General features: G+C 41.9%; 1 protein-coding gene across 1 annotated transcript in view; it reads left to right on the top strand.

Moving 5' to 3' along the window:
- Nucleotides 1–6,039: 6,039 nt before the first annotated feature.
- Nucleotides 6,040–15,482, top strand: part of TFCP2 (transcription factor CP2) — a 1,231,094-nt gene continuing 1,221,651 nt past the window's right edge. Inside the window, exon 1 of the mRNA XM_069653380.1 lies at nucleotides 6,040–7,293. Within this exon, the coding sequence (XP_069509481.1) occupies nucleotides 7,172–7,293 (122 nt within the window). The 5' untranslated portion in view covers nucleotides 6,040–7,171. The remainder of the gene's footprint in view (nucleotides 7,294–15,482) is intronic.

Here is a 15,482-nt window from a genome sequence, read left to right as displayed (position 1 = left end):
TCAATGTACTGGTCACAGTTAATTGGAGATTTAGATTTAAAGAGACAACTTCTCTTTCTTTCTGGTAATGGAATAAGTTCACTTTCTCTTCAGTCCAATTTTGGAACTTGTAATTATTTTGTGCCTTAGCCCCACATGTGCCATCATGTGGAGGGCATCAGGGAGTTCCTCACAGGAATGGGAGTCCTTGTTCCCAAAGAGGAGTCTCTCCCGGTGAGGTCCCACTTGCCTCAAACCCTAGAAAGGGTGTTTGTGGAGCGGGCTCACCTCTCTAGCCTCACACGCAGGGACTAACCCTTGGGGAGAAGGGATGAATTCCCATTTGTCACACTTTCCTCACTCGCCTCTTCTCTTTCCCATCACCCTGATTGTCTTTTTCAAGTCATCAACAGAATGCTTTCTCCTCCTCCTCCTCCTGGCCCTTCTACTGTCTCAAAACTTTCCTCTACTGACATTGCTGAGTTCTCTACTGCTAGCATTTCTAATCTACGCTCATAATTCTTTTCTACCCCTTACTCATTTGCCCCACCTTCGGCTCTTCCCTGTATATTCTTTTTCTTAGTCCTTTTCTGCGTTCCTGACTCTCTGTTACTCAGATACTGCTTCTATTCTCATCCATGCCCAGCCTACTGCTTCTCCCGTTCACCCATTCTCCTAACTTCTTATCTCCTCAATCTATCCCTCTCTGATTCCACACCTAACCTCGCTTTTAAATCTCTCCCTGTCCACTTCAACTTCTGCATCGTCTTTTAAGCATGCTTTTATTATACCAATTCTTTAAAAACCTTCTCTTAATCCATCATTGCCCTCTATCTTCAAGGCTATTTCTCTCCTGAACTTACTCTCCAAACTTCTAGAAAGAGCTGTTTACTCGCAAATTTTAACATACTTCAATCTACACTCCTTAATGCCCCTAACCCAATCCAGTTTCTTCCTTGCTCACTCCACTGATACGGCTTTCTCCACATCACTAATTCCCTTCTCACTACACAGCACAACAAATCCTCTTCCATTCTCATTCTCTTAGATGTTTCTGCAGCTTTTCACAGAGTTGACCAGCCTATGTTGCTCTCTACTTTTACTGCTCTGGGACTCTCTGATTTCACTTATATCTCGCTGATTGCATCTACTCTGTCCCCTGAGCAGGTGAAACTGCCTGCATCTATTATGTCCATCCTTATAACATTTGTCAGATTCACCCCTGCCTGTCTTTCCATGCAGCAAAACTCCTTACTATGACTGCCATCCTCTCTTGTCCTGATTATTGTTCATCCCTCTTTATGGGTCTTCCTTAATCTCACCTTACTCCTCTCCGGTAGGTTTTCAATTCAGCTATCTAACTTTTTGACTCTCTCTCCACTTGCTGGTCAATTTCTTCCACTCTGCTGACTATCTCTTTACTTCCATACGATCCCCATCTTATTTTCCACTTTGCCTGTATCGTCTTTAAGTGTTACACCATGAACTTGCTCCTCCCTAACTTGCTGCTCTAATCTCATTCTACTCCCCTTCACATCCCCTTTGCTCCCAACATCTTTACATTTCATATTTTCCTTAACCTTCTTATACTCTATCTCATTTCTGTTATTTCTCTCTTCTTGCCCCTAAACTCTGGAACTCGCTGCCCCTTGACATATGCTCTTCTCCTCTTCACCTTTTTCACTTCTATCTAAAAATCTATCTTTATTTTCCTTACTGGAAGGCTCATAAATATAGCCATCAGTTTCCTTGACCCTCTAAGAGAAGGCTGTTTACCTGCATGCGATTAAATAAATTATCTGTTATGTCGGTAAAGGGGGCTTGTCATCACTTATCAGAGGCGGGTCGCAGTTATCGTCTTTGTGGGGACCATACCTGCACTGAAACTCTTTGACGCGTACTCACGGCATGTATGCTATGATAAAGTATTACATCAGATATTACATGCATCTTGCTGATGGCCTCGTTGATATACAGACTGAGCTTTTTGGCTCAATGGACTCTCTGGATGTAATGTATCTAGAGCCATTGCTCTTGTAAAGGTATGGCAGTCATTTGTGTTCGAATTAGCTAAATTGACTGTGAACTTCTCTCTGTCCTTTTCTACTTATATAGCGATGTTTCATGAACAAAGGGATATGGACTATTTAGGTGATTTAAATATGTGTGTTTTATGAATTATGTATAATTATTTTTTTATTGTATGTTATATACTGTATGTAACATTTATGTATTTTGCTAATTTTATCTTTTGATGTGCGAATAGTTTGTAATGAACTGCAACATAATAAAAAAAAAGAAATATACAAATTTAGTTCAATTTACCTTTGCCCTTATAAGAAAGTGTACAAGACAAATAAACATTTGCCTTTCAAAAAAATGTATCAACCCAGAAAAATAATCTGAGGGAGGTGAATTTCCAATAAATATGATGACAAAATATAAAAGGTGACCTTTCAAATCCAGCAATTTATAATGAAATATTCCATGGAAAACCAAATCCAAGCTTTAATGACACTTTTATGTGGTCTTGTGGCTAAGCGTCTGCAATGGAACCATGAAAACCTGGGGTGAAATCCTAGTGGCCGAGCACTTGAGCAAGCTAACGTTTTTTATTAATGCCAGCCTCAAACCACCCCTTGGGGGTTGCATCCATCATCTGAAAAAAGTAGGTGAACGCTGTCCACCCACATGTATACTCGACTTGTGCCCTGAACATCAGCACAGGGTCAGAACCAAGACTGTAACTTCTCCCACCAACTCCTGGTAAAATATTCATGACTCACCTGCCCTCTCGCTCTTTTCCCGCTCACGCCCACGTTTGCCTTTCAACAATACTCTGTTTTATAAAGATCACTTGAAAAGTACACAAACCATAGTAAATTACTCACATAAATATGTAAATCCTTATAGAAATATGTTAGGCAAAAGGTGTACAAGTGTGGCAGTATTTCCCCCACCTTGAATGGAAGACTACAAATACCAGACTGCAATTCAGCAGAAGGGAAAACATGGCCTGTGGATTTTGAAAATGTACTTTCAAGACTTAAAGACTGTTAACACAAGGTAATGTGTAAAAAGGTTACCTGTTTGTGTTTCAATGTCCGACAAATGCATGCTTCATATATAATATGAGGAAATGTTACATTCTAGACGAAATACACTCTTCTTGGTATGTTAAATATGAACATGCAGGGCATAGAGGTAGACAGATAACTGGTTCTTAGTGGGTGTTTTCAAAATACAATACCCCTTTGCAGTTCTTAACAAGGAAACGTGAAGGACGTCTTGTCCAAAACAATGGTCTCATAAATTGGCCATCACTTGTAAATCACCCGCACATGAAATTCTCGACTTGAAAAGGGCCTGCAACGTCTGGTGGGCTGCTGGGGGGAGGGGCATTTGTTTTGTTGCATCACTAGGGCAAACAAAAAACAGAGAGCCTCGTAGATGGAGGCGGCACAGCCCATCTTTAAAACAATATTATATTATATGCTGGGCCCATATTACCGAGGAGTGGGGGAGGCCTAGGCAGCTGCACAAACTGTCAATATCTCAGGCCGGTTCTGCCTACTCAGGACAGATCAGAAGGTAAGCGAGGTCCACCAGCAACGGCCCAGAATTTCAGTCAGGGTCTTAAGCCATATTATTACCCAGCGGGGCGGGGCTTTGTCATCCCAGCCAAAGGGAAGGCCCGGAAAGGGGGTATTACCATGCAGTAATCCCGCTGCTCTGAGCCTCCTCATGGCTGGAGGCCACCATCTCTCCCGCCGGGTAACAAAGTAAGTGCCCCCCCACATCCCATATCCCCCCCCCCACATCCCATATCCCCCTTTTATTTCCCTCCCGCCCTCTCCTGCTGCTCTTACCTTCTCCTTTCTGTACTTTTCGGGAGTGGAGGTGCCGGAAAACACTTCTGGGCCCGGTGCGTACGCTCCTGATCTGTGACACGCCACCATGGAAAGGAAGAAGGGACTACCTGTAGTCCCTTCTCCCTTTCCATGGTGGCCATTTTTTTTTGTGGACTTTTTTTTCCAATCTTTTTAATGGGCGACATGGAAAGGGAGAGCGAGAACCAACTTCATATCCTGTTGCATGGTGGACATTTTTTTTTCAGTTACAAAACGCTGGAGCATCTCCCAAGCAAAAAAACACACTATTAGTACCCCAGTCTAACAGGCCGGTGTTCTGATAGCAAACATCCCCTCGCTGTGGTCATTACCGCCATAGCTGTAGCCAGGATTGTCTAACAAGTCGGGCCTGAAGCATACATGCCAACCCTCCCGATTTAGACAGGAGACTTCCAATTTTTCAGTGAAAAATATTGCTATTTTTCACAGTCTCCCACCTAAAATAACCATAGCCCCAATGCATTCATACGGGAAGATACACATCTCTCGATTTCCTTGAGGAAATCTCCCTCCCTTGTTAGGGGGACCAGATTTCCAAAACGAAAAACCGGGACGACCAAAAACATAAAAGAGAGACTACCACATCGCAGCCCACCAATTACCCCCCCTCCCCCAACACGCCCCCACAACCACCACCCAATCATATTTCCAGCATTTCTCCTTTTTTATAAACTCTATGTGATCTAATTTGTGCAGTTTTGTCTGTGAATCTTGGCATGTTAATTCAAAACAAGCGTTTGCTATAACTGATATTACATGGCTTGCTGTACAATTGTTTCCAAGCCAGTCTCTTTAACACTGTCAGTAAGTGTTGTGACTTGTACCTGAAAGATTGGGGGTTCACGCCAATCCTCAAGTTCCAACATTCTGAATGTGTTGTGTGAAAATAATTACAATTTTAATTACCATAGTCGCTCAACCATGCAAACACCAGAAGGGGTTTCTAAAATGAAAAAACTTCCGGGACCTAGGGTGATTTCCCCGGACTGTCCCGGGAAAACCGGGACGTCTGGTCACCCTATCCCTTGTGCATCGGAAAGTTATATGCTGAAGTGAATGTAGTTGGGCCCACTGCAGTGACATTAACATCTGTAAATGCTCACACAACGCTGATTACCGCATCAGGTAATGCCTCTTAACTATGGGCCCAGGGGAATAACCCATAGCTCTTAACCTTTCATGGCACTTGGGCGGGTGAAAACACCCGATTTTACATTTGACGGGTGAAAGGCCATTGATTCCTATGGGCGTGTAGCGAGCTTGGCAGGTGAGAGAGCTAAGTGGCGGGTGACACCTGCCAAAAATGGTATGAATTACCTGACGTGCCCCCCCACTCCCTTTGGCTTATTGCTCAATTAACCCAGTGGTCACTGCACGCCTATTCTGTTACTGATTGTTGAGAGGAGCATAGCTCTCAACTCACCCGCATTTGGCGGGTGTCACCCGCCTTGCAAAGGGCTGACTCACCCGCCAATCTTCCTGCACGCCCATTCATTCCAATGGCCGTCTCACCCGCCAACAACAAAATCGGGTGATTTCACCCGCCTTTGCGAGACAAATGGTTGAGAGCTATGGAGGAGTTAAAACAACTGATACTGGCTTAAACGTTCATCTATTGCAATATTATCTATGTTGCTATGTGTACATTACTTTTGTTATGTTAAAGGTTATTTTACTGCGCACTGTTGCCACGTGGTCTCTTGGAGATCCACTAAAACTTACTTTTGCCTATATTGCAATAATTGTATAAAGTTTGGTGGAGTTTGCAGCAGTAGGGGGGGCTTTCTAGTGTTTCACGTTTGCGCTGTATTGTCTTCAACTGCTCTGTGGGGAAATATATAGCTGCTTTATTGTAAATCTAGCTGGAAAGTTTGCCGGAAATTGGCTGCTGTGTCCATATGCCTTTCGGGGGTGGGGGGACTTGCGCCAACTAGTCTAAGTACGGGTATTCGCCGCTAGACGAAGAATGATCACGATGCAACATAGGGCGTCGCCTCCATTCACTGATCGTACTTTGACGTAGTTGGATCACGTAGTCCAGGACATATGGACCACGAAACGTAACGTCTAAAGCACGTGATGAGGAGACGTCGAAGGTGCCGTTCCTCTAATGGGAACTAGGCGCTACAGCGGCTGTAGCGGAGCCGTCAGAGAGTGGTTGGCTTCCTCCATGTTGTGGCCGCTGCTGGATGTCAGTAGGGTCCTGGCAGCGGCTGATGGTGGGGAGGAAGTATTGCAACGGAAGCTGCGGGGAAAGTAGGGCAGCAGTGTGCCAACTGCGAGGTCTGCAAGGGCAGTTTGCAGGGAAGAGTGTAAGGGAACCTGAGGAGCAAGGGGAGTGGAAGAGTGGTGAAGGGAGAGGTTATAGGGCTTATCAAGAAAGAATGTGGATCTTGAAAAGGAAGAGTAAACTCTCTGTTAATAGACATTGGAACGTGCAGTGAGAATCGTGGAGCGCCAAACGAACCCCTGCTCTCCCCTGACTTAATATCCAGCCATCATTAGTTTTCCTCTTATGTTCTCGTGCATTTTTAGTTTTTCCCCTGTTAGTTTTTATTTGTGTACCCTCTTTACAATTTACATATTTTCTTCTCTGTTGTATTTCACTTGTCCCCATTCATCTCCAACCTTTACAAGTATCCCCTTTTTAAAAAAGTGTTTGATTTCCCAAAATATTTTCCTAATTTACATTTCCACGTTTGTTTGACGGATTGTTTGCAATTCCTAAATTCTCTAGTTTCATTTATTTGTCACATGCATCTCTTACCCACTTGCCTTAATTATTTTGCTTCCTGTCCGCATGGGAGTGATATACCGAAATTTTGTTTTGGCCTCTCCAACTCTGCGATGTTGCCGATGAGTGACTTCTTTTTGTACCCTTTCCTTTCTGATACCACAGTCTCTTTTGTACAGTAATGTTGTAATACTCCTACCTGGCACACTGATCAATCTCCACCTATTTACCATTTTGCTGTCAATAGGATGTGGAAAGGCTAGTAAAGAAGCATTTCCCCCAGTAAATCAATTCCATCGTTATTCAAACCAGAGTTTTCCCTCGGGCATTTCTTTCTCCATTAACCCTTATTGACTCTGAGAGGTCAACACGTTTCTCACACTGGAATAACAAAAGCTAGTCTTTTGATCTGCATTGTGCCACAATTTCCACTTTACAATATGATTTTTTCTACTCTGTTAGCAAAAGGGTAGGCGTTATTAGTTAATTTTCGTTAAATACTTTTGTGGTGGGATTTCTCCTGTGCTGTCAACTTATTTGGATCAAAATGGCCTGGGCGCTCAAGTTGCCACTGGCTGACGAGGTCATCGAGTCAGGGTTGGTTCAAGACTTCGATGCAAGCCTCTCTGGAATTGGTCAGGAGCTCGGAGCAGGCGCATACAGCATGAGGTAATGTTACTTTTAAAATATACATTTTACTTTATGGCCACCCACTTGTGCCCTTTTGTGTAGCGGAGGCATAACTATAAAGCATGCTTTTGATGTCATTATACACGCTACGCCTGGACCTCAAAGTGATACTTTGAACATCATCCTTTGTTGGGATATGAAGTGCTTGCTTATCTACACATTTGTTTACATTGGAGAATTTTTAAGTGTAAGCAATTTGGAAAAATAATACATTTTCGTGACTGTAACTGGTTAGTTGATGCTAGATGAACAGACCCTGGCTGCTGGCTTGAATACAGATACTTTTGTTTAAAACCATTTATTTGAATGTTCCCTTTTTTGGTTATTTTTATTCCAGTTAACGTGGCTGCTACAATATCAGTTGCTTTTTAAGCAAAGAGTGAGACCTGCCCCCCGTATTTGGAACTAGATGCATAAATACCTTCAGCAACAGGCCCAGTTTCACCCGTATTTTGGTTTCCGCACAGAGCTTGGTTAAAGAAAACACTTGCCACATTTAGACCTATTCATGTTCAGTAGTTTTTTTCCCCTTGTGTACAACCAATACCTTTTCCAAGGTAGCCTCTTCATCTTTCTCTTTTTGGCATTGGAGAAATCATTACATGGGTGTTCCTACAACCATTATGGCGAATTAAGAACTTAAACATGGTACATAATTCTTCTGTGTATATCTTGGGAATCTCGGGAGGCTTTTTTTTGTGAGTGAGTTAGCCACTTGCCCTCATTTTTTATGTGTGCTCCCATTTCATTTTAGCCCACTTCCTGGTTCAGGAGCTTTTTGGTTCCTGGTGGCATACAAAGCAGCCCCATTCCTTGTCTGTTTGTAATCTGTGAAGTGACACAAAGATCCATCCTATCCCCAGTCATCCAGAGTGATTTATGAATCAGTGCTCAAGATAAGATTTTGAGGTGGGAGTATTTTACTCCCTATTTTTTAAACTTTGATGAGAGTGAATGTGATTTTTAAGAGAGTAAATATGACTTTTCTCCTTCGCAAGAGAGTAAAATGTAGTGACATTCAGCCGAAGTGAATCATTACTATGCGGCAGCTTTCTGCATTAACACAGAATACACCTTTCATTATTTCTCTCCTTTTATATATTTAATTGTCGAAAACACAAAAACCTAGCCAATTACATAGTAAAGCAAGCACACATTGTACTGGGGAATTTTGAGGTTCGATAACAGAACTATCTCTTTTTGATTAATGAAAGTCCTCATTTCCTGGAGCTATTGCTACCTAATATTGCCAATGTTACAATACTATAGTGCAGAGAGGTAAGGACTCCATCCATGCTAAATTCTATATCTAATTTCATGGTCAAATGGTAATGTATATAGCGCTTTTAGCAAAGCACTGTACATAGAACAATGTAATCACAATTATCACCATACCAAAGTCGGTACTCATTTATCGACCTTGAAAGGCTGAGTTGGCCTTGCCGGGATTCAAACCTGTAACCTATGGATCACGAACGGATAGTAGCAATGAGTGCTCAACCGGCTAATATCCTTCGGAGGTCGGTTAACTGAGTATTGACTGTGGTATAATAATCGCAGTGCCGAGATGTTGGATGAACCATGTATGAAGCGCTACATAAAGTTAAATACCTATCTGGATTATCACAGGGACAGGTTTTGCTGAGTTTCTATTTCAATTACAAAAGTAACTTTCATTCTTGAACAGCGCTTGCACTTCCTGGAGAGTCAGGTGTTGGCTATTTTAATTGTAGTCTTGAAGATTTGAGAGGCTAGAACACCTGTGATTGTTCAAGGGTGAGTGATTGGTGTAATGACAGACTCGGCTGATACTGACCATTTATAGTAATGTACCCCATTGACTGACTGCAAGGTTGAATGGGTGCAAACTAGACCTTGCATACTCATTGTACACTGTTTTTATAATTAGAGTATAAATTAAATTATAAGTGTAAAAATGATATGTAACTCTGAAAAATATAAGCACAAGTGTGGCAGAAGTGTTTGGTAGTGTGCTTGCTGTTTCAAGTTATTCTTAATTTGCTGCACGAGATCCTGCTATTGCTGCTGGTGTGCAAATACTTTCCTGGATGTAGCATGAGCCCGGGAGAAAATACAGTGTGGCTCCTTTAGCTATCTAAACACCTGCCCACTTCAAAAACTTCCGTACTACATGGAGCGTAGAGGAAGTCTGGCAGAAGTGTTTTGTGGTGGAGGTCAAGATGACGAGCACGAGAAGAGTAAGTCTCCCAATATTGAAATACAAATATAGTGCACACTTTTGTATTTGATTTGCATTCTTGTACATAATCACGGCAGATGCTGATATAGCCAGAGAAGGAATACCAGAACAAAATTGACTTTATCGTGAAAAATACTGCTGTCTATATCTGAATGTCAGTGGTCTAATTGGACAGTGCGGCCGTTGGTGTCAATATGGCGAGTATTCCCTGAAATCTCTTGCCGTTCTCTTCGCACATTACTTATTTTTCGCTGAGCGAGGACTGCAGGCCCTGTGCCTTTTGACTCGCTCAGCGCCTCGTTTTATATTATCAATACAGGGTTCCCAGTCAAAACATTTATTTAAGACGGCTAGGCTTGGGTAAAAACTCTGCATATGAGTGGTGGAGGCTTGTGAGAAATGTCCAAGCCATACAATTTACGCAGTGCTCCTTCGGGGGAAACAGTTACATCAGCAGGACATATTTCAACTACCTCCCTCTCTGAAGAGACTGGCCCTCTTGGCATGTTGACTTTTCGAGGATATGAATCTGGGGGCGGTAGGTTTTATTCCCCGCAGAGTGGTTTCCATCAGATTTTCGAATGCTGACAAGTTCAGGCCTGAGGGATCCTTCAAGGATAAACTTAAAAGAAATTGGAGAGTCCATTCCACTGAATCAGGTACTAAATAAACTCTGAGCACAAATTTAAATTATACCCTCACTGCCACAACAATGAAAAATACTATTGGAGACCATTTTCCCATTGGACTCACCAAGTAAACTTCCAGATCGGCGTTTGCAACTTCAAGCGAATTAACCAACGATACTGCAACCATTGGTGTTGATTCACAATCAAAATACTGATGATAATCAAATCCTAATGGTGTACTTGGAGGCAGGGGAAAACGTACCCCTCCACAGACGAAAAAACTGTCATTCTGCGAAGGAGACAGCCCCGGTTTTAAACAAATCGCAGGAATTGGGTCCTCCAACTATAGTAGCCCTGAATTTTGTGTTGAGCTCCCTGGTAAAGGGGTTTGAAAACCTGAAGCAAGAAGTCCAACAGCATTCAGGAATTCTACTTGAGCTCACAAAAGAGATGGAGACAAATTACTCCAGCATGGTGGCATTAGAATTAGCTGTAAACGAGTCAAAGGAAAAGCCAATGACAATCCTGCAACTGATATCCAGGAATCAAACTGAGGGATTGGCTATCATAATTAATCAATCAAATGGGCTAAAAGAAGAAATAACTACGAATTCCACGCTGGAATGGGGTGCTGCCCTCCCTCCACATGGAGGTCGCGCAAGGTGCCTACAGCCATTTTGAGAGGATTTATTTGGAAATTACACCCTTATCAGCCTCTGTGATGGAGGAATTTACATGACTGACCCAACTATTAGAGCAGAAAGACACTCCCAAAATCATAGGGGAGGAAGTTATTGAAAATTATTTATCTGCCCTGAAGGATAAACTAGAGAAGCGGATTAAGAAAACTAATGGCAAAACAAAAAAGCAGAGAAAAAGAATGAATAGAGACCAAACCAAAAAAAATCTCTTGAGGAAAAGTAGAATCAGACAAAACAAACTAAGAAAAATTGAAGCACGCATTAATCGCTTCATTAAAAATGTGAAGGGGTGAACTCTTGAGGAAAATAAAGAGAAGCTGAAAGGCCTCAAACTGGGCTCGAGTAAAAATAAACAAAATAGCCTGGAAGAGAGTGATAAAAGTAAGAAGACCCCAGGAAAAACGCCGAAAGTAATAAAGGCTGCAGTGGGCAGCCAAACAGACACAATCGACCCTCCAAGGAAAATAGCCCCAATCTTTCTGAAGCTGAAGCAAAAATCTAAAGTGAGTTCCCCGCCTCAGAAAATTGCACCTATCTTTCTGAAGGCTAAAATTCATAGGATGTCTTGAACCATGGGAAGATCTAAAAACTCCACAAAAGATTTGAGATCAAGGGGTAGATAATAGACAAAATTGTAGGGGTCCAGAAAAACACCCTGGCAGTAATCTCTATAATGAGAAAGTAGTCGTTAAAACCCAAAAGACAGACTCTTCAAACAATCAACAGTGAAGGGTCCAGCCCATTTGCCGTCACTTAAGACCACTCAGGACGGGGACCCTAGCCTGAAGGTTTCTCTGTCAAAAAATCTACTGATAATACACTGTCTGTGCCCATTAATCGACCAACAATCCTAGGAGAAATGAAGCAAATGTCGGAGTTAAAATATCTTTCATCAAGCAATATTGATCGAGTGAGTTTTCCAGCAAATCCTTATACAAATATCGCTGAACTCGTTATGAAATCAAGATTAGTAATGGGAAAAATTTTGGGGGCCAAAGAAGAATGGCTAAAGAGGGGCTTCCTAATATCAAGAGATTACACCCCCTCCCCCCTAATAGACAAAATATCTGTTAATCTGGTAAATCGGGTGATAGCCCGCCAAAATCTTAATATGACTAGCTCTACTGGGGCTTCACCCAATATGTGGGAAATGGTACCGGAAATTATAATGTGAAAAAAGACCTTGGCCGCGAGGCCAGCGGTGTGGGCTGCACACCCGTTGACCACTGAACAGTGGTTAGGTTAAATATGTAGAAATAATTCACTTAGCTCGATGTATTTTCAAGAGTTTGCATATATTTTAATTCGTGGCTTATTTTCTCCATAAGCTTGGCACCTTCATTAGGTGCTTGTAAATTTTGAGGCTGAAACTTATTTCAGCCTCAAAACCTAACCACTGTTCAGTGGTCAACGGGTGTGCAGCCCACACCGCTGGCCTCACGGCCAAGGTCTTCTTTTTTCACATTTTTGCAGTGCCAATCACGGAGGCACTATCTACAGTGGGTTTGCACCCCAAGTTTTACTATTCGTTTGTTACAAGTTTTTGAATAAGGCTACAAGTATACCAAGTAGTGCATAGCTCACCACCACTCCAGTCTACCGGAAATTATAACCCCAGTTTTTCTTAAAATGGGTATACGGGAACCAAAACTTTAGCCAATCAGGCTTTAAGATTCCTATCCTGGAACTCAAGAGGATAAATTCCTTTTCTAATGGTACCAAAAAATTGTATATTTTTCAAAATGTTGATCTTGCATAACTCCAGGAAACCTGATTGACTGAAGATTTGGGTATTGATGGTTTCTCTGTGCATCAACAACTTGCTAATGTTAGTGGTAGAGGTCGTCCGTCCAAGCGAGGGACTGTTAATTGTGTGTAAAAAATTTAGATTTTTCTTAGTTCAACATTGCTGTCAAATGTCCTGCAGGGTATTCTGGCTGTAAAACTGCATACTAGAGAAAATATGATTGATGTATATTGGATTGTAATTGCAATATATTGGAATTCCCAGATTATACCATTGATTAACTTTCTGCAAAATCTCTCAGACCTTTTGATGGATTATTCCTCTCAATTTCCCTCAGATGAATTGATGATAATGGGGGTTTTTAATACATAATGTACTACCTCTAAATCTGTGACTTCAGTGTATAAATACATATCTAAAAATGGGTATGTATGGTGTGACCTCATGTCAGATTGGGATTTAAGAATGCTGAATGGCAATGTGGAGGGAGATATCCCCTGTGCCTCTTCCTGGCAAGGTCAATCCTTCTCAACAATTGGTAACATTTTCGTCTCGAACATTTTTGACAATTGCATCAAATTCACTTTTACAGAGCGTAATGCTAATGACCATGCAATGTTGGAAGTTGTTGGTGAGCTTGGAGAAAGCCCTCTAATACCTCCTATTTACACAAGAGTTACTTGTAAACACAGCTGGTATTCGGGTAGTGAGGTTTGAAAGAGGGGGACAAATTCTCACAATTTGGACAATGCCATTAAAGATCTAACTGATCAGCAATTGATGAAGTATTGTAAACTGAGTAGCTTTATCTGCTTTTTATGGTGCCTCAATCGTCCAATAAAGGATAGTTCCAAACCCAGTGGAAATCATAAACATTCTTTTGATATCCAAATTTATGATAAAAAAGGCAAAAAAGATCAGAGAACCGATTAAACAGCCAAAAGTACAAATGATTATGAAGATCAAATAAAATGGTTAACATCTACAGAAACTGGGTGAGAACACAGGTTCATTATGCGTCAGATGACGAGGAAATGCTAAAAGCCGTCACTCTGAGAAACTCTAAGTATTTCTGGACCATTGTTAGTTCAATGAACACCCAATCTGACGCCTCCTAAGCTTCGGTAATTGAAGAAATAAACTGGGTGGATCATTTCTCCATATGTGTATGGCTCCATAGATAGTCGGGAACCCTTAATTCAAGTTGACTCAGAATGGTCATTAGATTTTGTATCCAATGACATTGAGACCATGATAAAGAAACCATCTGTCTCCATGGCAGAGGGCCCAAACGGCCCCACTAATGCAATTTTGAAGAAAAATCCGCCCATATGGGCCAGAGTTCTCAAAATTCTGTATAACAGCATCATTGCCTCTAAAACAACACCAGAGTCCTGGAGAAATTCAATCACAATCCCGATATATTAAAAAGGCGATTGTTTGGCCGCAGCCAACTACCGTCCAATCTTGCTACTGGATGCGGATGGTAAAATATTTTCTCAGGACTTGTTCTAGAACAATTGGAGAAATGGGCCGATTCTAAAAGTGTACACCCTAAATGGCAGACAGGCTTTAGGAGAGGGGTATCTACTTCCTTAAACACTCTAATACTTGGCTGTGTCAGTATAGACTCACTGGTAAAGGATGGTCTATCTCTTTTGGAGCCTGGGTGGATCTCTCCCAGGCTTTCAACACTATGAATAGAAACACATTTTGGAGGAAATTGAAAAACTGGGGTTTACCTGACCATCTGTTGACTATTCTTGTACATCTCCATCAAAGATCAGCTTTAAGAGTGAGAATGTCAAGATCTTGGAACCTATCTCAATCAATCAATATAGAAAAAGGAGTATGTCGGGGATGTTTGATGGCACCTTTGTTTGTTCTGTATTTATCGGATTAGTTTCAATGGTTGAGAGAGAGCGGCCTGGTGGTGCCGGAAATAGGGAATATGAAAATTAATTGGTTGGCATATGCCAACGACATTGTGGTCTTAGACCACACGCAAGTCAGCTTGCAGCGTTTTCTAACAGCTTTCTCTAAGTATGCCATAGAAAATGATTTGAAAATGAAACCCAGCAAATCGAAAATTATCTTCAAACATCCATTGAAAATAACTAAATCTTATACTTGGCAAATGGATAACCTGTTCATTCTTATTGCAGAAAAAGTCACCTATCTGGTTTCTCAAATTGTGGCATATCCCACCAAGGCCCATCTTCTTTCAAGCATTGAGCTAAAACTGATGAAGACGTATGCCCAAATGAAGAGAATTCTTCGTTCACTACTGTACATTTTCCCTGTTACCTATATTGAATTTCTATGTTGCTAACAATAAATAAATAGGGATAACTTTACCATTTGTAGAGCGCAGAGGAGCCCGGAGGCATTGTGGTGCTTGTTACAGATAACTTGCTTAGTAACAACAAAAAAACATGCCTCATTGTAGAGAGGGAGGAAAAACAAAACATAATTACAACATGGAGGATGGGAGGAAGGAGGGGTGCGGTGGGGAAAGGGAGAGGGAATTGTTAGTTGAAGAGTGGTTTTTAACACTTTCCGGAAAGATGAGAGGGGGGGGGTTTCCCCTCTGAGTGAGTTAGGTAGGGCATTCCAAAGTTTAGGAGCTATGTGGGGGAAACCAATGCTGCCTGCCTTGGCTCTTTTGATAGACGGAATGCGCAGTTGGTTTGTGTGGACGTTTCTTTTCGGGCATGAGGAAGTGGCTCTGACGGTAGTCTCAGAAAGTTTGGGCGGGGCTGTGAGTGTTAAGCACTTGTGTGTAATGGTGAGTGTCTTGAAGGTTATGCGTTCCTTCATGGGGAGCCAGTGAGCGACTCCCCTTGCCAGGGCAATGTGGTTTCTTTAGG

Source organism: Ambystoma mexicanum, chromosome 3q, assembly GCF_040938575.1.
Source record: "Ambystoma mexicanum isolate Mex_15411 chromosome 3q, UKY_AmexF1_1, whole genome shotgun sequence".
NCBI classification, from domain to species: domain Eukaryota; kingdom Metazoa; phylum Chordata; class Amphibia; order Caudata; family Ambystomatidae; genus Ambystoma; species Ambystoma mexicanum.
The sequence above is the reverse complement of the archived record's forward strand: the minus strand, read 5'-3'. Positions and strand labels throughout refer to the sequence as shown.